Source organism: Hetaerina americana, unplaced genomic scaffold, assembly GCF_022747635.1.
Source record: "Hetaerina americana unplaced genomic scaffold, ioHetAmer1.1.p SCAF_4, whole genome shotgun sequence".
Classification (NCBI taxonomy): Eukaryota; Metazoa; Arthropoda; class Insecta; order Odonata; family Calopterygidae; genus Hetaerina; species Hetaerina americana.
In genome coordinates, this window is record NW_027286985.1 from 99,515,523 (window position 1) to 99,536,770 (window position 21,248).

At 34.4% G+C, this 21,248-nt stretch overlaps 1 protein-coding gene across 1 annotated transcript; it reads left to right on the top strand.

The window, feature by feature from the left end:
* Positions 1-106: 106 nt before the first annotated feature.
* On the top strand, positions 107-21,046 carry LOC139692335 (ATP-binding cassette sub-family C member 5-like). The gene is made up of 11 exons (XM_071590456.1): positions 107-409; positions 1,193-1,315; positions 3,089-3,248; positions 8,521-8,707; positions 9,878-9,967; positions 10,210-10,390; positions 10,868-11,027; positions 13,264-13,342; positions 14,464-14,577; positions 16,573-16,737; positions 20,790-21,046. The coding sequence occupies exons 1-11, from the start codon at positions 154-156 to the stop codon at positions 20,880-20,882; spliced, it is 1,608 nt and encodes a 535-aa protein (XP_071446557.1). The 5' UTR covers positions 107-153; the 3' UTR covers positions 20,883-21,046.
* Positions 21,047-21,248: the final 202 nt, after the last annotated feature.

Consider the following 21,248-nt stretch of genomic DNA (forward strand, 5'->3'; position numbering starts at 1 on the left):
ATGTTGACCACAGTTAAAAAAACTAGGGTGCAAGTTTTAATGTGATTCTTTGATTAGTTCCAGCTGCTTCCTGGTGGTGAACCTGTATTGGAATACAAAAATAATGCTTCACTCCCTGAATTAAGAGACTGGAGCAGCCCTCTTACGGAAACCATGGCTGAAGGCCACTCAGGTCTTGTTGGGGATAACCCTGAGCTGTGGCTCTACCAGACTGTGTACGGCCTATCACTTGTTGCTCTCTTGTTGTGTTGCTTCCTGAAAGCATTGTCAACAGCATCCCTTCTCATGCGAGGATCCAAGGCACTTCATGACAAACTTTTAAATGCTGTTTTAAGCAAACCAGTCATGTTTTTGGATCAAGTAGAGAGTGGAGTGTTGCTAAGTCTGTTCTCAAAAGATATGGATGAAGGTATGAATGTTGATATTCTTTTCCTTCTCTGCAGGAGACATGTCATTGGAAATGTTATCTTGAATTCTGAAGTCATATAGAAACCAAGTAATGAATTATCACTTGCAATAGTAGAATTTCATAGAGGTCTTTCTACATCAGCAAATTATCTGAAGAACTATTTATTTATTTGCTTCGAAATGTTCTGACGGTTCCTCAAATTTTATTTGAGATAAACCAATTAGGAACAACTTTGATTAAAAAAATTTGCACAGTCTATGTGCAATGGAAATGTTGCTCAAAAATTTAAACCAAGTATAGAATAAATAATCACTGAAGTAACAGTTATTACTGGACGAGAATGAAAATAATTATTTGTTGGTGTAAAATAAAACTGGTTAAATTGGCTAAAAGTAAAATGTTGCAAGCACATATTTCCAAAAATGTGCTTGCTAAATTGCCTGTAATTGCAAACCAGGTCATCATTAATATCTTAATATGTAATGGTAAAGAATGAATTATTTCCACTATATAAAGAGATAAATTAATATGATTAGAAATGGTTCCTGATATATTTTTTCCTTACATATTTCACGAAGCAATTATGGTGATTCTGTGTATCTACAAATCTTGATTAATGCCTGTAACTCTCATGCATATATTATCCCAAGTGTAATTTGTTGTAAGAGTGCTCTTAACTGTTGGCATTCCTCATCAAGAGGTAATTGATTTGTTTAAAGGTAAATTAATTGCATTACAATGCTTTCTAATAATTAATGGTATACTATTTCCTCTTTTTTTCAGTTGATGTCCGCTACCCATATTTTGTAGATGTAGTTTGGCAGGGATTAGTCTTGGTATTATCACAAATCGTATTTGTTTGCGTTATCTTCCCACTGTTCACCGTTGCATTAGTCTTCATAGGTGGTAAGTTTTTCCTCTTTTGTTATAGTGTGTATTTAATTACTATTTTTAATTATTCCAAGAAACTACAGGAGATGCAATGACAGTGACTTTTGACGGAATCATCTGCTAACATATGAATTACAATGCGACAATTTTAGAATGTAAAAATCATTCACCTTGACTGAATCCTGGCCACGGCAAACAACTTTTACACTTTGAAATTGTTGCATTGTAATTATTAATTATGTTCAATAAGTATTGTGGTGATACATTCTCTGTTTCCACCCAAAAACTTCCTCAATGAGTGGAAGGCTAGTCATAATAATAGAAGTGTCAGAACTTAAATTAATGATGCTCAATCTTACACACTCATTGAGACATACAATAACAGACAGGTACCCATGATGAAACAACTTGTTAATAGTTAATTGGTAAGAGTCTAGATACAAATATAGTAGAATGAATATGTACATTTTGACTGCAAAGCAGCCTTCCTCACCATATGATGGACTAATAATAATAATACTATCTATTTGTCTGAGGATTGTTGCAAAATATCAAAATAGGACATGATGTAAAAATAGGATTTCTGAGAACAGTCATAGAATAGAGAAACATATGCATTTTTATCATATTTACATGCATATATAACTCATAAATATAGGTTAGTTATATTTGTGCATAAATTTCATATTTTATCAGTAGGAAATTCAGACACTGCATAATTTTTGCTCAGTTAGAATTTTTTTTCTTTTAAATCAAGTTGTGTTTATATTTCTGTGGTAATTTATTAGCCCTCTGGCTTTCTTCTTCTGATTCTTCACTACAACCAAAGTTGAAGTGACAGGGATTGGTAAATCCAGTTGACATCATGTATCTGGAGCAATGGCTTTGGCAGATTATTTCTTTCCTACTTGTTGTACGTTGATCGGGTGCATGTCTGTGATTGCTTGTGTTGGTTAATTTGTATGATTGAGTGTGAATGCACTCCTGGAAGTTGGTAATGGCATCTTAAATAATCACTTGGAGGGAATAAGGATATCTCTTTTTTTCCATGTAAGGGTAAAAAATAACTATAATTTTATTTTCTTCAGAAAAATTAAAAATACTATACATCTTATCAATTTTAGAGAGGAAAGTTTAGCAAAACCATATATGAGTGATCCTTATGTGAACTGGTTTAATGACAGAACCTGTTTTAGTGTGTAGAAAATATTATAAATAAGTAAAGTGCAAACTCAATTTCCTTTTAAACCTTCCCAAAGGTTAATTTTATGTACCTTGAATAAGTATGATTGACCCTTGTCTGCAGTTTATTCTCAGATAAATAATGACAGGATGATTGTGTCCAAAATAGTGTGGGACATGCATTGTGATTGCATACATGCATTTATTCCTGGAAAGGGATAACTCTCGACAACTCGCCACAGTGATTTCACATATTTCCAGTATGTTTATCTTATGTAAACGATCACTGGAGTGGGGTAAAAGTCTCCTGTAAAACTTAAGGACCTAGATGCAACTCATTTAGTATAATTGATTTTGCATATTACAGCTTTTAGAGTTCTTTTTATTTAATCTATTTATATGAATTCAATTGCCACGAAAATTATTAATGAATAATTTTTAAAAGATCTATTCTTTATTTAATTTGATAAATCGATCAAAGATTATAAATTTAATGTAATAAAAAATGTTTAGTTTACTGGTATATTTTCAGAAACTATAGATATGAAAATATTCTAAGTAGACTAAAGGACCATTATTCATAACAGCACATTTACGGATCCACAGTTGTTTTTCTGCTGATGGACATATGGATGAACAAAGCAGTAACTCAGGTTAAAAGAATTTCCTGTGCTCTGCAGTCACCTGTGGTTAATTTCCTGTCTTCCACTGTATCAGGACTGTCATTGATACGCATTTATGAGCAGCAGGTTGTCTTCCAAGAAAGGTATGATGGGCACCTAAAACCTGGAGCTGAATAATTCAATTACTATTTTATTTTCAAGCATATTTTAAGGTTTTGGTTTGTATTGATGCCCATTTTGAGAAGATTGCTTGAAATGTTCAATGTTGGCATTCGGAGATCTTCTCAATATTGATAGGTAGTATGTAATTAAATACATAAATATTGTAATAATTCACTTTGATTTTTTTTTTTTTAGTGGTAGAGATATGAAATATTATGCTGAATTAAGGAAATGCCATGGATGTTTTTGAATTCTTTAGGAATTTATCATAGGTTTTAGAAATAACATTATCTGTTACAGAGCAATATACACCGCTGCTTTGATATTTCAATCTTGCCTAATGCAATATACTTAGCAAACTCCTCTGAATAGCCCTAGGTCATCATCACTAGACTCCTTACATGCTTACTAGTGATAATTTTATGAGAAAGTGACGATATTTTAATTCAATATCAGGATCTGTTATCTATGAAGGAAGTATTATTTAATGGAAAATTTCACATCACATTCTGGCTTTACAATTTTGTGTATTGGTAGTTTTTTAAAAAATGATTTGAAAATTTTTCTCTATATCTCACTAAAAGAAACTATAACACCCTCCATAAGGATCTCTTCTGTTTACTTATTAAACCATTCATTTGAATAATATCATTGATATTTTGAACCAAAATTATAAACAAATTTTTGTTTATAATTTTGGTTCAAAGTGTGCCCAAGGCAACATATAGGTTTTCCACATTCCCAACATTCTCTCAATGATGTAGCGGGTATTGGGCAGAATGAATTCTTAACATTTGTAAGCACATGGTTCCTACAGTGAATTTCATGTGCATTCTTAAATTGAAGGAGGAATTACTATTAAGTAATCTACTGGTTAACGTAGGTTTTGGATGGACACAACTGTGTACACTTGCACTTAACCTGTATAAAGAGTTAAATGAATCCGGGCTCAGCTGTGAAGAAACAAGAAAATATAAAAAGAAGTGTGACAAGAGTGTGTTATCTAAACCATTATATCAATGTCTATATCAAGAAAGTATTAAATCATATCAAAGGACTTGCTTCAGGAGTTTAATGCATCAAGAAAAAATCAGTACATAAGTTGGGATTTGCAAATTACATGGAAGGGAATCTAAAGAGGTAAATTGTTAGCATGGGGAGGAGTAAACCTTACTGAGTTGACACTAAAATCTAAAAACAGAGGTGAAGGTTTCTGACAGAAGTGGAGCAAAATCCTAGTTATCAACTCAAATGTTGGTTTGATTATTATTATTATTATTAGGTAATCTACCGGTGAAGGTAGGTTTTTCAATTGACACTGCTACTAAATAAATATTTTGTGACTCTTAAAAAAACACAAAATCCAGTATCCTACTTTAAATCAGGTCCCTCTTCATCTCTGAGTACTTTCTTCATCCCATCCAACATCCCTATTGTGTTCCTTCCCTTTCCTCGTTTGCCTAACATCCTCCCCTTTATTACAGTCTTCAACATCCCACTACCGATCAATACGCCCTTCATCCATTTTTCCTGTCTCCTTAGGATTTCTCCCAACAAACCTTTAACTTCGCCCACCATTCCAAGTAAGTCCTCATTTGTTTTCTTCTCGGTCTATTTCACCTCCATTCTTCTCCACACCCACATTTCAAAAGCCTCAAATCTAACAAATTGAGGAGCTTCAGGCATGATGTGGTGGAAGTCGAATGTAATGAATAACTGATCGTAGCAGTTTTCCACTTGATAAAATTATTTCACGATCGGGTTTTGCTGTATTACATCATCATCAGGCCATGATGATTTCACCTGATGATGATGTAATACATCGAAATCTGGTGGTAAAATAAATTTTATCAAGTGGAAAAGTGCTATAATCAGTTATTCATTATGCCTCCAAACTACTTCTATCCTCTTTACTTCCGTGACCATGTTTCACATCGTACATAACTATGCTCCCTACCAAAGTTTTGACGAGTCTTTTCTTAACATCCTGACTCAACATCTCTGTCATCAACTCCCTCCTTGTGAAAGCCTCTTTGCCTAGTGCAATTCTTCTCCTTAAGTCCCTATTACTTTGACCATGTTGTTCCAAAACACTTCCGAGATACGTAGGCTGTTCTACCTGCTCTAGTTTTTCCCTCCTATTTTAATATTTAACTTGGCCTTTTTCTTTCTGGAAAATTGCATAACCTTTGTTTTATTAATATTGATTCTCATCCTATATCTATCGTACTGAGTATTGGATTCACTCAGCAATGCTTGCAACCCCTTGTCTGACTGACAAACTAGAGCTTGGTCATCAGCAAACCTAACTGATTTTACGACTTCCCCGCCCACTTTCATTCCTACCTCGAGTTCTTCCCATGCCTCTTTGATCATTTCCTCTGCATACAGGTTGAACAGCAACGGTGATAATGGGCAACCCTGCCTTACACCCCTTCCTAACACTGCCCATCCTGACTCCCCGTTTCCCACCCGCACCTGAGCAGTCTGAGACATGTACAGGTTGCGGATTAGCCTCCTTTCCCTCCAATCTATTCCTATTTTCTGCAATATACTCATTAGTTTTCCCCAATTCACTCTATCCAATACCTTTTCATAAAATCTACAAAACAGGCAAATATGTCCAGATTATATTCTACATACATTCCTCTTGATTTGTGATCTTATTACTTCCATGGCAACACGCGTGCCTCTCCCCTTCCTAAACCCAAACTGATCATCCCCTAGGTGATCATTTGCCCTACTAACTATCCTTTTGCTGATGATTCAACTTTTCATTGTTAAACCTCTGTCAAATGCTTCCTCAGTGCTTCATGACGAGATGTTTCGATAATTCCCTGCATCTCCTGCACTGAGAGTCTGAATTTAATTATGATTTTACCTTTATTCAGAGGGGCATTCTCAGGTCATGTCTGAGTGGCAGGCTGAAGGGAAACTAAAGAGTGACGGTCCAAAAATTGTTCCAATATATAAGCATGCATGGTCAGAACAGGAAACAGAAGGGTATAACCATAGCATCTTGTTATCTTCCGAGAATAATAAGGGGGCAAATGAAAGTATATAGTGTAACTTTGGCTGTATATCTCCATGCACATTGAAGTTATTATTTCAATAGCCCATACAAAAGTCTGATTCTTCATCCAATTACGAAACACTCATATCCATGGAAAATAGTAAATAGCTTCAAAATCTCTGCAGCAGCAGACTTGATGTACGGATGCAATTAGTATTAATTGTGGCGCAGCATCTATAGAGCATGACAGACTTCTCTACGCCATTGGCATTATGACTTTTTACAGTCAATACATTTACAGCTGGTATGGTGTGAAGAGTCAAGCATTCATTATCATAGTATGCACATTGTTTGAAGTTGGAGACTTCTTATCTGTTGGCTGTCCAAGGCCCAGGACTTTCTTGAACATATTAATTGCAAATTATTAAACAGATTACTTCACTCTGCAAAGATTGATAATTGTGAGAAATTTAAAATTATACTCTACTCATAGCTCTTGTTAAAATAATAATTCAATTCATTCAAGATTAATGGTACAGATTTCAATGATTTTGAATGTTGAATGGCTAATCAACTGTGTACAGTGTTTTTAATTTTAAATGGATCTATTACAGTATTCAAATATATTATGATATGTAATAGTAGTTATCTGGAACAGTAGCAAAACCATCATCACTTAAAGGCTAACAATGTAGTCGATTCCCAAGACAAATCTACCAGTCTTTGTTTTACTGAGCATAATGTTTTAATGCTCCTATGAAATATCTGTAAAGTGACCCTGACTTACTTCATCTTAGCACCTTATCTTTGCTTATCAATACATATTTCATTAACTGTGAAATCCTGTTGAACCTCTTAGCTCAATTCATCATGGAAGCTGGGCTTGAGATCATCTTACTTGGTAGAAACAGAAAGGATAGAATGATCTGAGGGAGCACAGATGGTATTTATTACTGTGAAAGCTTCATTCTTCTTCTGAGAAATTCCACTGTAAAGGCTGTTTGGGGGATAACATTTCTATGAGGTTTCTAATTGACTGTTCAGAGATCCATTCAAGGAAAACAGTTCTGCCTCTCAGCAATCATTGGACATGCTTGGCCTGAACCAGAATGTCTCACTGTATTTGACAAGATGAAGGTGTTGTTGAGGGAAACTCTTTGTTTACCTTCAGTCATTAGAGAAGCATTAGAAATTGTAATGATTTTCAGATAACTTCTATCAGGGGAATCTGATTGATGTGCTCAAGGCAATCAAATGTTATATAATGTGGCCAGAATACAAGGAAAATCAATTTTACCTTCACAACCATAGGTGAGACTGTTGTCACCCATACAAATTATGAGTCAGAAAGTCACGGGAGAAAAATGAAGCCTCCCCAACTAAGCAACATTGATGTCTTCAAAATAATCAAACCCTAATTCAGTTTGGTAGTTTCCATAACTCTTTCATTATATCACAATGTTAGCATAATTTGTAGGTAGATGAGTTGTACAAGATAATTGAGAATATTCAAACATGAGTCTTATGATGGAAAGACTGTTGGTGAAGACCAATTCATAAGAGTTCAAATTCTAGATCTCATTGTAAATTCTATGAATTTATTTATGAAATTAGTAGCATTTATAGAAATTGCTTGAGGTATCAATTTTTCTAGTAATTGTCTAATTTATTTGACACGAAATGGCATGTCCATCGATTTTCATCCACTTAGTGTTTTATTATTGAAAGTAGCAAATGGTTTAAAAGACTGCTAATAACTCAATGGTTGAATGCAAGCCGTAGTGAGCATGGGAGGAACTGACTTGGGGCAGGAAGGATTAACCCTTTCTTGGTGAGAAAGGGCTTAAGCCATAAAGATAAGAAGTGGCTCTGGGTGTGGGAGGTGGTCAAACATATGAAAACATTTCTCCTGTTGTTGCCCTTTCATGCTTACAAGTGCATTCCCCACATTTTCCTTTCTGTCCATTTCACCTTCCTCATCCTTCTCCACACCCACATTTCAAAAGCCTCCAATCTTCTCCTATGTTCCTGCTTCGATGATAGGCATAGATTGGAGACTTTTGAAATGCGGGTGTGGAGAAGGTTAAGTCGACAGAAAGGAAAACATATGAGGAGGTGTTATGTTACAAATAAATGTACACCCCTTGTATAACTATTCTCATCACATGTTGCCATTCTCATCTTGTTTGTACTTCATGTAAGAGCCTTATGAACTATTTACACTTATTATTTTTACATAGATTTGAAGCACATGTCAACAGGCATCTCTCTGGTGAAATTTTGTTTCGCTTGGCTACGTGCTGGTTTACATTTCGGATGGAAACTTTGTCGATGGTTGCTGTTGTAGTGACAGCATTAATAGCTGTTCTCACCCGTGGATCTGTCACACCTGCTGAAGCTGGAAATGCATTGTCATGCATTTTTGTTGTAAGTTTTTAATAAAATTTACAGCTTTTATGTATTTCAATTTTCAAAAAAAGAATATTTAGCTTTGGGTTCAAGCTTGGGTGATGATTTAGGGTTCTGACTCTTTCTTAATTCTTTCTTTCACATTACCCTGTCCTTGCATACTTTTTTCACCCCTTTCACATTTACACATTGTTTCATAAATACTCTTCTATTCCTGAGACTTCTAAAATCCCTTGTATATCCTTCTAACTCTTATGCACACTGATCAAGCAGAAAGCACTCATAAGTGTCAATGTTTTTTTTTTCAATATAGGCCTCAGAAGATTTTTTACTACCAATAGAATTCATTTTCTGCATCTGTTAGTAAAAAAAGCAGTAACCAGGCCTTTTTCCCTTTTATATTTAGGAGTGCATTGTTGATTTTCTTCTCCTCTTCATCTTGCATGATGGGAACTTGGAAATATTCAAACTTATTCATCTATGCTAGCAAGAAACTCAATGTACTCAGTCATTTTTCAATATGTGAGTATTCAAACAATGGCTTTGTTTTGTACCCTACAGGGTATGTGTGTCAATTTGACTGGCCTATTTCCACTCTGTAACAGCTCAATAAGACAATGCTATATAGTTTCCTTTTATAAAAGGTGCTAATGCCCTAATAAGAACTAGAAATGCACTTGAATAAATGTATTTATTCATATAATTCTACCTTAACAAAGACTATTGCATATACAACATTCAGGGAGTACTTAATCTACAGAGGGGCCCCACAAAACATGTAGTACAGGTGCACCAACTTAATATTGTTTCATTACAACGATAAGAAGCAACAGAAATGGATTTAAACTTTGATCTGTGCCTATCATTGAGTACACTTAGCAAAATTATATTCATTGAGAATGTAAAAAAAATATCAATACAACAGCAAAGGAAAATTTCCCGTCTTCCCTAAAATTGGCATTCCAGTCCAGGTAAAGCATTCATCTTCAACATTTTAAAAGGAGTATCATGCAAACAACCTGTAAAAGAAAAAATGTTTGTTTTCCTTTCTTGTTTCTTTTGATGGAATGAGCAGAATGATACTGTGGATGCAGATGAACCCATTGCTGATTCACTGTGGGGAAGTTGGGACAAATAGTTGGAAAGAGGTTGAATTAATTGGTGATTAATTATCGTGTATCTTTACAGTGTGGGGCATTCATATCAACTTTCATGAGATTAAAATCAGAAATGCAAGCAAGATTTACTTCTGTGGAAAGGATCATGGAGTACATGGAGGTAAGCTTGAATGTTTTGGAGTTTAACTGCACATACTTAAATAAGAAGGTGCAATTTTTGTTTGGATTATCATTTCAGTTTCACCAGTGCAGGTATCAAAGGGTACTATTCCCAGTTATTTTGCTATAAAAAATATTGTGCAATAGTTGCATATAAATACTGGCACTAAATCATACAGTGCATTGAACTTACTCATTAATAATTAGTGCTTGAAGCAAAAATAATTTTATGAAATCTTTCAGGGTCCCACAGAAGCTGAAGGCGGATTTCTAAATGTACCTCAAGTTTGGCCAGAGCAGGGCTCAATCAAAATGGAAAATGTTTGCCTTCGATATGGACCAGGTAAACCTCTTGTTCTCAAAGACATTTCCATGGAGGTTCACCCAGCAGAAAAGATTGGCATTGTTGGGAGGACAGGAGCAGGTAAGACTGCTTCACTCATCATTTCAACTACTTTCTGCATACTTTTCATTTTGTTCACAATCTTTGGTATGGCTTCCTTGCATAGTACATGCAAATAGTTTATAAGCCAAATACATCAGACCTAAGGTTCTCTTAAATTTATAATAGTTTGTTCTTATGTCCCCAACCAACTTCAAATTCCCTCTATTTCATAAATGAGTATTTAGATTAATGTCTTTTGCTATAACTCAATACCGTTTCAACACTTGACGAACCGCTTCAGTGATTCAATGGGGATGTTCAGCCACATAACTTTTGGCAGCCTTTATTCACTTCATCATCCTTCAGCAATAATCTGATTTTAGATTTGGATCCCTCACAATATTCATAAGGCAACAGAAGTTTTGAAAAGTCACCAATTGTTTGCTATTCAATCTAATTAAGAAAATATACTCCTATAGTTATGTCTAATGCCAATGTTCAATGTCCAACTTATAGGTAAAACATCACTCATAGCAGCTATGATGAGGTTGGTGGAGCTTGATTCTGGGCGAGTGACAGTGGACGGCATTGACATCTCTCAAATTGGACTTATTGAACTGCGATCAGCAATTGCTGTTATCCCTCAGGATCCTGTCTTGTTTGCAGGAACTCTCCGGTACTTGAAGTTTTCCCTTAAAATAATGCTTAATTCAGGCTATGACATCTAATTTAATAGCCACTAAAGCAATACAAAATTGATCCAGCCCTTTTTATTCTGTTAAATCACCACTGGCAATTCTATTAATAGTTATTTTTAAGAAGAGCCGTTGCCTTAAAGTTGTTGCTCAAGCATAATCTTTTTTATTGATATATTTATTTTTTGACTAGAACATAACCATGAAAAAGTTAATACTGCATGTTTTTACAATTGACAATGCAAGTAGAATCATTGTATTGGTGTAATTATTCTGGTCATTATAAAGTAAAATTATTCTTCATAATTTGTTATGAAGGAAGTATGTTACCATGTACATTTTCAATGAGACACACTATTCAATGGTCATCATGCATAAGCCTTGAATAGTATTGGCCCTCTTCAACTTACCCCTCATTCACTGTCCTCTCTGGCACAGCTGACTGAAACAATTGATTAATAAAAATGAAGCTCACCTGATGATGAAGTTTTACTTCGAAACCTGGGTCGTGTGAATAAATCGTTTTTGTGTGGAACTACAAAGTTAGTCCTTTCATTTATTTATAATGAATCGGTTCCATAAAGTTACGCCAGAAACCATTAATTAAATAAAAATGAAGTTCAAATTTAATCAACTTCACTTCAAGGTTAATCAACCTTACTCATAAACTTAAGTTACAAAGACCCTAGTATTCAGGATTTTATTTTGGAAACATTTGCCTCTAGCCAATAGAAGGGATATTATAGACCAGTGGGTAAAGTGATTTGCTGCTGCAAACGGTCTTCAGGTTTGATTTGGATGAGATTTTTGGGTACCAGATATTTTGGGACACCACAGGTACCTCAGGGAAAGAAAGTGTGCCCACTTGCCCTGATCTATGACTCTCAGATCCTATGTGGGGCAATGACTGGGTAAATTTGTGCATCATAATTTTTCTTTAATGGGCTGTCTTCTAATCAGCAGGAGTGGAAGGGGAGCATATGAAAGTCTCCTTAACTCTAGTATCATTCTCTCCCTCTCGTACCTTTGCTAAGCCATAGGCAAATCCACGTGATATTATTTAGCTTGTAGAAAATAGCCATTGATTCATTCACATTTTCATATATTACCTTGCTTCTCAAGTTTTTCAACTTAGGAAAATTATTCTTAAATCAAGTTCATATAATTGGTCATACTTGCATTTACACCATGGATTAACTGCAATAAAAATGTCTGCATTGAATAGCAAGAGGCCCTCTAGAAAAATATGTTAGTACAAAGTTACCATAGCATTTGAGGCCTTTTTAATAAAAAGGGCCTCAATGCTAAAAGTTGAAGATCATGGATATTATACTAAAATGATGCAGCTTTGGAAGACATAATTTCAGGACGTACTTTGAAGAATTATGCATCATATAAAATAGCCGGAATGCACAATTGACTCTTTATAATGGACAAAATAGAATGTAAGCATATATAGGCATCAAGGTAATTGAAACAAAATCTTATCATAAGTTTATTTAATTGTTGTGCATTTTGATTCTCAATGTATAGCATGTCAAAGTACTTCGTTACCATTCTGATTTTCAAGAAACTGTTCCGTAATTGTGAGTGTTATTTATTCTAGAATCAATTACACCAGGCATTCATTAGACCTTTTGTGATTGGTGGGCACAATTAAAACACATCAAAGTGAGAATGCATAAACTGAAAGGGCATCTTGAAGTGATGGATCATAAATTGCTCAAAGAAAGAATCTGAATACATTGTCGGGGCCCTAATGAACTTGGGTGAATGCCAAGGAACTCTTGAAACTAGACTAGAGTAGACTTAATGAATATAATGATATTTTATCATAAGTTTAGGACCAAAAATACCATGACACTTTGCCTCTTCTTAAAACAATTAAAAGATTCAAAGTTACAATATCAATTTTTAAGCAAGCAAATATAGATACCTATAAGCAAGCAAATTAATATTCATTTTGCATGTTAAAATTCAGTCACTTGTGTCACTCTCATCAATTTACTAGGCTGAGGAGAATGTCTCGGTCAAGAGCCAGTTTTGTACTAGTTTTTAACTTTAAGATATTAGTAGGTAATTATTAAACTGACTGGCAGTCAATTTCATAATTTGATGCAAATACATTTTAGTCTGGAGTGTTAGACTAACTGATCATATAATTGTTGAATCCCTTCCATGTTTCCCATTAATGAAAGTATTGCTTTCATATTTCAGCCATAACTTGGATCCATTTGATGAGCACTCTGATGACCAGCTTTGGGATACTCTTGAGAAATCCCACCTTAAAGAGAAGGTAATATCATATCTAATAAAAGTAATATGCAAAATCAATATTTTACAGTGAAATTCCAGTGCAATGAAATTAATTGGTCTGAAAGAGATGATGTCAGGGTCAATATTTTTACTGAAATAAAATTAAATAATGGAAATAGAATGTTAAATTGAGTATAATTATGACATAACACTTGTGCACAAAATCCATCTGGCTTCCCACCCAAATGGCTGGGGTTTGAATTCCAGCGGCATCGAATATTTTCAATGGTATCTCCGGAAGTGGTTAAAAATTGATTAGGTATAGTTTTTTTATTAACATAATGAGGTCATTCACAAAAGCCAGAGGAAAGTTTAATCTTTAACTCCAAATTGATAATGAAAATTCTTTTTCATAAGATTGTGAGAAAAATGATTCAGGGTGGATATTAGACTTAATTAGATTTAAGCATCAGGATTATTTTTATTTTCCATTTGACAAATGGTAGTGAAATATTCATTGAAATCGATACTTTCAAGCCAATGAAATGTAATGGTACACGTAAATGGTCATTTGATAGATAGTTGAGGCTCTTTTTTTGTGTAAATGCATTTGTAAAACACACAAGAAGAATCAAAAAGACTTAGCTTTTCCACAGGAAAGAATTTATTATTTTCGACTGGTTTCTCTACACTGTAGCAAAAAGGACCAGTCCAGATGGTGCTACAGTGTAGCAAAACTAGTCAACAGTAGTAAATTATTTCCTGTGGAAACGTCAAGTCTTAATGATTCTTCCTTCATGCTTCATAAATACATTAATTAGATTACGACACATCCCTGATAAATTCTGGGTCAAAAATTATATATATAAGTGAAATTGAGTCAAGTTTTTAGACACTAGATTAACAATATTCTTTTGGAGTGTAGGGACCCCCTTCAAAGCAGTGTAAAGTCATAACAATATCTATTTTTACGTATGATCATGTGTAATGATAATAGCATAAAATAAATAGATGCTATTGTCTCAACAACCAACTTGTCAGGTTACATAAGCAAACATAGTGACGAATAACTTTTGGCTTTTAACAGATCTTTGCTACTATCTAGTGACCTATCTTCTGATCTATCTTATCATTTTATTAATGGAGATTCTATATCCACAGGTAATGAAGGATGAAAAAGGACTGATGATGGTTGTTGAAGCAGATGGGGACAACTTTTCAGTTGGAGAGAAGCAACTGCTCTGTTTAGCACGAGCTCTTCTTAGAAGAAACAAGGTTTGTGTGGTTAAGTGTTTTGAATTACATATTTAGGATTTTTGTTATTAGTTAATGTAATTTTAAAACAAGGTGAAAATTAGTAGTAAATATAAACAATATACTTTCAGAAATACCTAGTTTAGTGCAAAATGGCTTTTAAAATGTAGCTTCCTTCCATCAGAGTAGAATGGTGTAGTCTTACTAAAAATATTGAGGCATAGATTTTTGGAATATATATCTGACCAAGCAAATTTAGCAAATAGCATCCATCTATTTCTATGAGTCTTTCATTAAATGAGAGAGTTTGGTAATCCAGCTGCATGAATAGGAGTATTGTTTGGGATGGTTAGAGTGGAGTAGCTCCTATCCTATTCAGCTAAGCCAGCTATCCATGAGTCCCAGGGAGAAAGTTCTTAAAAGCAGTCTGACTTACTAAGAAGAAAAGCTAAACTTGTTAAGCTGTAATGACAGCAAAAGTATTTCAGTTTCCCTCCTTTGATTTTAATACTTTTCTACTTTTTCTCTCTGAGAATTCTTCCGCATTCTCAGAGCAAATTCAATTTTGTTAATGTTTATGGACTACATTTTTGAGTTCTTATTTTATGAGTATCTACTTTTTCACTGCAGGATTACGTATACTCTAGATTGTATGGAATGGCAAAAGATATCAGATGCAAAAGATGTAGAATAATTATTTTTTTATCAAAAGTCAGCAAGTAATTTATAGTCCATAATTGTTCAAGTCTGCTTTTCATTTTAATTACATAATTCATATTATTTAGAATTGGAAATCGGGAGTCTCTCAGTTTAGTAATTGATCAGACCTTTTCTGTGGTCTACAACCTTGATATGGTGGAAGGGCTTGCATGTTCCTATGACCCATAGATCTCTGCTGGAGTGATAAGCAATGATAGTTTCTCCTAAAATGGTCACCCAAGCCAGATTGGACAGGCACCAGGAAAAAGGTAGTCCGTAGTGTTTGATCCTCAATGAAACATTTGCAAAGCCATCTGACTTCAGTGGGGTGGCCATTTCAGCGATGGTTTCATGTTAAAAACATTATTGATGAAGGTATGTGGAAACCACCTATATTTATCTCAAGAATGATGATAGAACCTGCTTAAGGCAATGTGTCCTAGCCGCTATGTGACTCAATCCTGCAGGCCGAATGTCATACCTGGTGGCAGAGGGAAGGCCTCCATAGTTTGTATCTCATGAAATACATTTTGGAAAGGATTAAGGAATGTGGAAAGTATGCAGTGCTAAAGAATAAGCTACAGTAATGTATAGTACATATATATAGGGTTTAGGGATATCTAGGGTAATGTAGTTAGGGCTTAGCAATACTGCAGTGTGTAGTCTTTGGGTACATAAAAAAACCTGCACTAAGCCAGTAGACTGCTATTAACAATAAAATCATCCACCATATCATCTGATTCTTTGTCTCCAATTTCAGCAATGATACCATTTTGACTTAGCAGAATTAATCAATAGATATCAGCTACTGCCAGCCTGCTAGCCATTTAGACAATTCACAAGAATAATGAACGTGAGAGATCTGATGTAAGGTTTGCATCTATGCTTGCAGGCAGATTTACAGCAGACAAGTAGTGAAGTGATATGAAATCTCAGTCGTATCATGTTGAAATATGTTAATGTAATTACATGAAGTTGTTTAGCATGCTTTCATTTTATTTAACTTTCCACATAGGTTATTTCCCCTTCAGTTTGTATGTACCCAAACTTACACCATAAAATTCAATTTACATGTGAACAACTCAATAGGTCATCCATTGTGAAATAAATATAACATGGGCATAAATGTGTATTGGATTCAAGTTATGATATTTTTACAATATAATTGGCTTCATGAAACTGTAGTATACCCACTGTACACAACAAAACATTATGAATATTTGTTTTCCCACATGATGCAAGTCTGTCATTTATAAATTGAGAAGTCCAAAAATATCCAAGGAAATTAACATCTACATATTTTGCGTCTATTTTTAGATACTTCTCTTGGATGAAGCAACTGCAAGTGTTGATGTAATGACAGATCGTCTGATTCAGTTGACACTGAGTGAAGCTTTTTCACACTGCACTGTATTCACAATTGCCCACCGTCTGGACACCGTCTTATCTTATGACCGAATTATTGTTTTAGATGCAGGAAAGGTAAGTTGAGTACAGAAAGTCTCTGCATAAATTTTTAATACATCTTAGCATTATGATTTGGAGGCATGTCATTAAAATGCTTTAAAATATTAACTCACACTGAGCCTGCCTCTATGTGTGATGGTATTTTCACTGACCCAGATTATACGGAAGTTGAATTGCAATCAAACATGCAAGCCATTGGTAATTTTCATTTAATATAATGATGTTCTCAGAAGTAACTAAAATGCATACCAATGTTTCATAACTTTTCATAACCTTTTGAAAGAAGTGGTAGAAAATAAACAGCGCAGAAATCTTTTTCTTCAGAAGTATCATTCTTTGGGATTGGTTTGATCAGAGAACGCTTCCATTGATTGGGAAAATGTTCTTAGAGCAGGGATGAGTCAAAAATGTTGGTGATGAAGGGCTAAATCAATGAGAGTAACGTTTTGATAAAATGTAACGGCAATTTAAATTCTTCGTATGCCAATTAAATGAGGTAAGAGTAAAGGCTAAGTTTTTTGGATGTTGAGCCACAGTTAGAAAATTTGATTTTAGCATTTCTTATGAGCTTTTTCAATTTATTTCTGAGATATTTATATCACATTACATCAATATAACACATATTACAATAATAAGTACTCAGAGCAAAGTCAAATGCTAGAAGCTATTGTGGAAAGATTGTTTAAAAGAAGCTTGTGTTCAGGCGCTAGGTTGTGTTGCTAAAAAACCTTTTCTCCACTTCTCTCTCATTTTTCATGCTTCAAGCAAAAGGTTGTTAACTCAAAGCATTCACCAACAAAAGGCAGCGATGCCATTGTGGTAATTTTAATTGATAGTCATACTAATTGCAATTGAAATGATAGCAGTATGAGACCCATGTATTCCTTTTTCATCAGATAAGTTAAATTCCTTGAAAAAAGAATGTGGCGTTTTTGTGCACAGATTTTAAAGTTTACATGAAAGTGGAAATTGATCCCTCTATTACATACAAGACTATTCCTGGGTTATTTAATGCTCGCTACATAGTTATACAATTAATGGCTCACACTAGTGTAGTTTTTTACCTTTCCCTGCCCCATATGCTTTGTATGATCTAACTCACAAGTTTTTTCTGCATCTATTTTTTACTGCAGAATGTTTTTGGCTTACCTAAACTGGCTTATTTTGTTTATTGCCTTAGTAAACAAATGAGGCAATGCTTCAACTCGTAACCTAGGCAGAGCCCTCATCCATCGGAAAGGAAGGGATAAGGCAGGGTGGACGTGGTCACGAAACTCGTAACCTAGGCAGAGCCCTTGTCCGAATTGAGTCAGCAATAAGACACGCTGTCGTAACAAGCGCAACACAGCCGAAGCCTCGTGTCCTACAGGTCACTGCCAGATAACCAACTGACTGCTTTTTGCACCGCAACCAGAGCTTTTATACCCAACTTAGGAGCCAGGGTAGGAATACTATGTTGCATACATGAAATATTGTCTTTGGTCATGTTGGAGATTCAGAGGAGCCAAGGAAGGAAAACCATATCGCATACTCGCGACATTCCAGAAGATAAGAGGCCATGATCTCTCTTTCAATCACTGACTGTTAGGGGCCTACCTCGTGGGAAAATCAAGCACTTGTAATTATTACCAATTTTAAATAAATTAAATAATTGACTTTAAGAATCTTAATTGATTTTATCATGGGATGAGATCAAACACCCACCATGCATTAGTCATGTAATGCAAAATGGTGGCTACTATCATGTAACCAATATATAAAGATCAAATAACCAATATCTGAAATTTTGGTTAATATGAATTAATGATATGTGTCTGTGTGGTATTGCAATATTCTCCTATCAGATTTCATTTTCATTTGGTTACATCAATAATGAAAATTGTGGGAACATGCAACTTGTAAATCCATTGAAATAAAACAAAGCTTGTAAAGATCATATTTTTAAATCAGGATGTAATTGAATATAGCACTCAATTATGCCATGTGTGAGTGGTTGAAACATTGAAGAATGAATATGAGGAGCAAGAAGGAAAGATGTATGTACCATATTTATTAGTATTTTAGGAATGTACTGGTGCTAGCAATGATCACTGCTCCTGGTAGATGACCCGCATGACAGTTAGGACAAAGGGTAGGAGACAGAAGAAAAGTAGTCCATGATTGGGATATGAGTTTGTATAATGCAAAGGAAATTCGTTGAAGCAAGATTATAAGAGTCGATTAGGGACTTTTGAGATGTGGGTGTCGAAAAGAATGAAAAATGTAAAATGGGATGAAAAGAAAACAAAGGAAGAAGTACTAGGCTTGATGTGAATATGGAAGATTTTTGGGAGGAATCCAGAAGAACCAGGAAAGGTAGATGTGGAAAATTTTAGCCAGGGATGGAATTTGAAGACTACAATAGAGGGGAGATCATTAAACCGGTGAGGCAACAGGAAGAAAATAATGTTCACCTCAAATGGTAGATTATCAGCAGTAATGTGATTTTTACCATATTTTATAGTGAAAAAATGATTTCATTCATCACGATTTAGATCTAGGCAAAGATGAGTTTTGCATGTAATTACACTACATGTGTTTATGCAAAATTTATGAATAAAGCAAGAGGAAATAGAAGGAAAGACAAGAGCACTATACTTCATTGTCATTTTATGAAAGAAAGTTGCGCAGGGAAAAAAGGTTACAAGGTAAGTCCAGGCTAACATCTTGGAGCTTGAGAGGTGACTCTTTTTGTAAAATATTGGTTGTATAATAAAAAAATTAAAATTCTTTGATTCTATCTACAAGCAATGACTTTACTAAATTTGACTTTGGCACTAAATCTTCCTTAATTAGAAAGAATAGTATTGTTGGTCAATTTTTAATTTTTCTGCTTAATATAGTTTAAGTAATGAATACATTCTTATAAAATCAATAAGAAGACTAATGCCAAAGGCACACACTGCCTTTGTTTGATTGACATGAATAATCTAAAGGGTTCATTATTTGACCTAAAATCCTCATAAGAGCAGATTTAAGTATTTCATTATTTCAATCCAATGTTATTTTTATTCTTACCCTTGTAAGCATTTAAATCTAATATTCCACTTTTGTTTACCCAAGTGTTCATTCCTTAGTCTTCCTTGTTAGAACTTCCTTTCCATTATACTCCTATCTAATCAGTCACCCTCCAAGATGTGGTGACTTATTCCATTCAGTTGTTCATCTCTTTATTATACACTTATGCCCTCTATTATCTTCCCTGGGTATTAGGAACCCCTATAAACAAGCTGCCTCAGCCAAAAATATGGCATGCCTGAAGTATTTGTTGAAGAGTCAGCTGCCTCTTGGTCATTACTTAATCATAGGTTTTCGATAGTTACAAAAACTAACCACAAAATACCAAATCTGCTGGCATTGTCTCTTTGGTGATATGTTTTGCAATCCTATAACTGACTATTCCTAAAAAGGTTTTGACTACAGTGTCATTTATGTTAAAAAACAAACGTTTTTTATTTCTCATTGATTAATAAACCTTTCAGAATTCAAAAACTAAAATTTTTATTTCCTCTTCATTAAAGGTAAAAGAGTGATGTTGTTTAATATCTCTTCTCTTGAGATGATTCAACCTTCAATCTTAAATGAAATAATTTACATATTTTAAATGCATAGAGAGATGCATCCATTCACTAATTTTAGTGTTCCATGTACTATATTCGATTTATTTTTCATACCAATTTTCTATGGCCATTAGACTTGTAGAGAATTTGAAACTCAAAGTGCCATTTAAGCTTTGTGCTGCTAACCTTCTCTTATGAAGTTGGGGAATTATGATCAAACCTGGGAAAGACGGGAATTTACAATTGGGTTTTGCAGGTCCTCCTTTTGAGAGGCATAGGCCATTATCATTATAAACCAAAATTGACAATGAATATGCATTGAGTCACATAAAACTTGATCCCAAGCTTCTATTCCATGCCTTTATTCATATCAAGAGATATGGTCCTACGTGAGCAATAATGCTATTAAAGCACAGTCTCACTTACAAATTAAAATTTGGGTCATTTGTAGAAATTTTACTTTTACAGATACTTGAGTTTGACCGACCTGAGGTTTTGAGCCAGAAAGAAGATTCTATTTTTCGGTCAATGCTGGGAGCCATGGCTGTGGATGCAAGATGATAAAAAATTGATTATATTCAAGCCATTGGCATTTGGATCCTTACCAAAAAATGATATGTTTTCTCAAGACTTATCCTTAACAACTAGAGCTTATTTATATACCTGTGGGTTTATTTATTTTAGAATTAATTTTAACATTTTTAACTGCCAGTAAGCTGAGTGGCTGTGAGAGTAAATGTATGTGAGAATAAATCATGATGTTCATATGGTAAATGCATTGATTTTGTTAGAAATGCTCCGTATGCTGGTTCTAAAATATGTGATAATACTGTCTTTATTGATGATTTTCCCAGCATTATTTTTTAATCACTATTTTTTAAATCAACATTTGATATCACAGAATGAGTTAAATAATGGCTATTATAA

Coding starts and splice junctions, on each gene's coding strand:
- LOC139692335 (XM_071590456.1), top strand. CDS start 154: ATGGCTGAAGGCCACTCAGGTCTTGTTGGGGATAACCCTGAGCTGTGG. Junction 410..1,192: donor CTCAAAAGATATGGATGAAG/GTATGAATGTTG, acceptor TCTTTTTTTCAG/TTGATGTCCGCTACCCATAT. Junction 8,708..9,877: donor CATTGTCATGCATTTTTGTT/GTAAGTTTTTAA, acceptor GTATCTTTACAG/TGTGGGGCATTCATATCAAC.